At 60.6% G+C, this 373-nt stretch overlaps 1 protein-coding gene across 1 annotated transcript in view; it reads right to left on the reverse strand.

Moving 5' to 3' along the window:
- Positions 1-256: 256 nt before the first annotated feature.
- The window catches only part of MARS2 (methionyl-tRNA synthetase 2, mitochondrial), a gene marked incomplete at its 5' end in the record, with an annotated part of 2,604 nt that continues 2,487 nt past the window's right edge, over positions 257-373 (reverse strand). The window contains one exon of the mRNA XM_010017367.1: positions 257-373. Within this exon, the coding sequence (XP_010015669.1) occupies positions 257-373 (117 nt within the window).

The following is a 373-nucleotide window of genomic DNA, read 5'->3' on the forward strand; positions in this document are numbered from 1 at the left end:
GGCCCGGGCCCGGGCCGGAGGGATGTTCCCTCCCCTGGCGCCGAGCTGCTCACACAACCACTCTGCTCGAGGGCTCCCGTGCCGGGCAGAGGCCCGAGCCGGTCGCCTGGGCAGCACAGCACAGCCCTGCACCGTCCTGTTTTCCCCTCATCCACTTCGTACCACCACCAAGAGATGGGAGGAATGTGCTTTTAAGAAAGACAACATTCTCCGGAGATCCCGGAGGCTTTTATTTGCAGGCGCTCTTTGCCAGGGACTAGAGCTTCTTGGTTTCTCTCTGATGCTCCCTTGACGTCTCTAGTCTGTGAAATAAGATGCCAGTGTCGGGTCCAAGCTGCCTCCCCTCGAAGGGACATGGCTTCCCGCTGTAGCG

The sequence above is a fragment of the Nestor notabilis genome, unplaced genomic scaffold (genome assembly GCF_000696875.1).
Source record: "Nestor notabilis isolate BGI_N333 unplaced genomic scaffold, ASM69687v1 scaffold19966, whole genome shotgun sequence".
NCBI lineage: Eukaryota > Metazoa > Chordata > Aves > Psittaciformes > Psittacidae > Nestor > Nestor notabilis.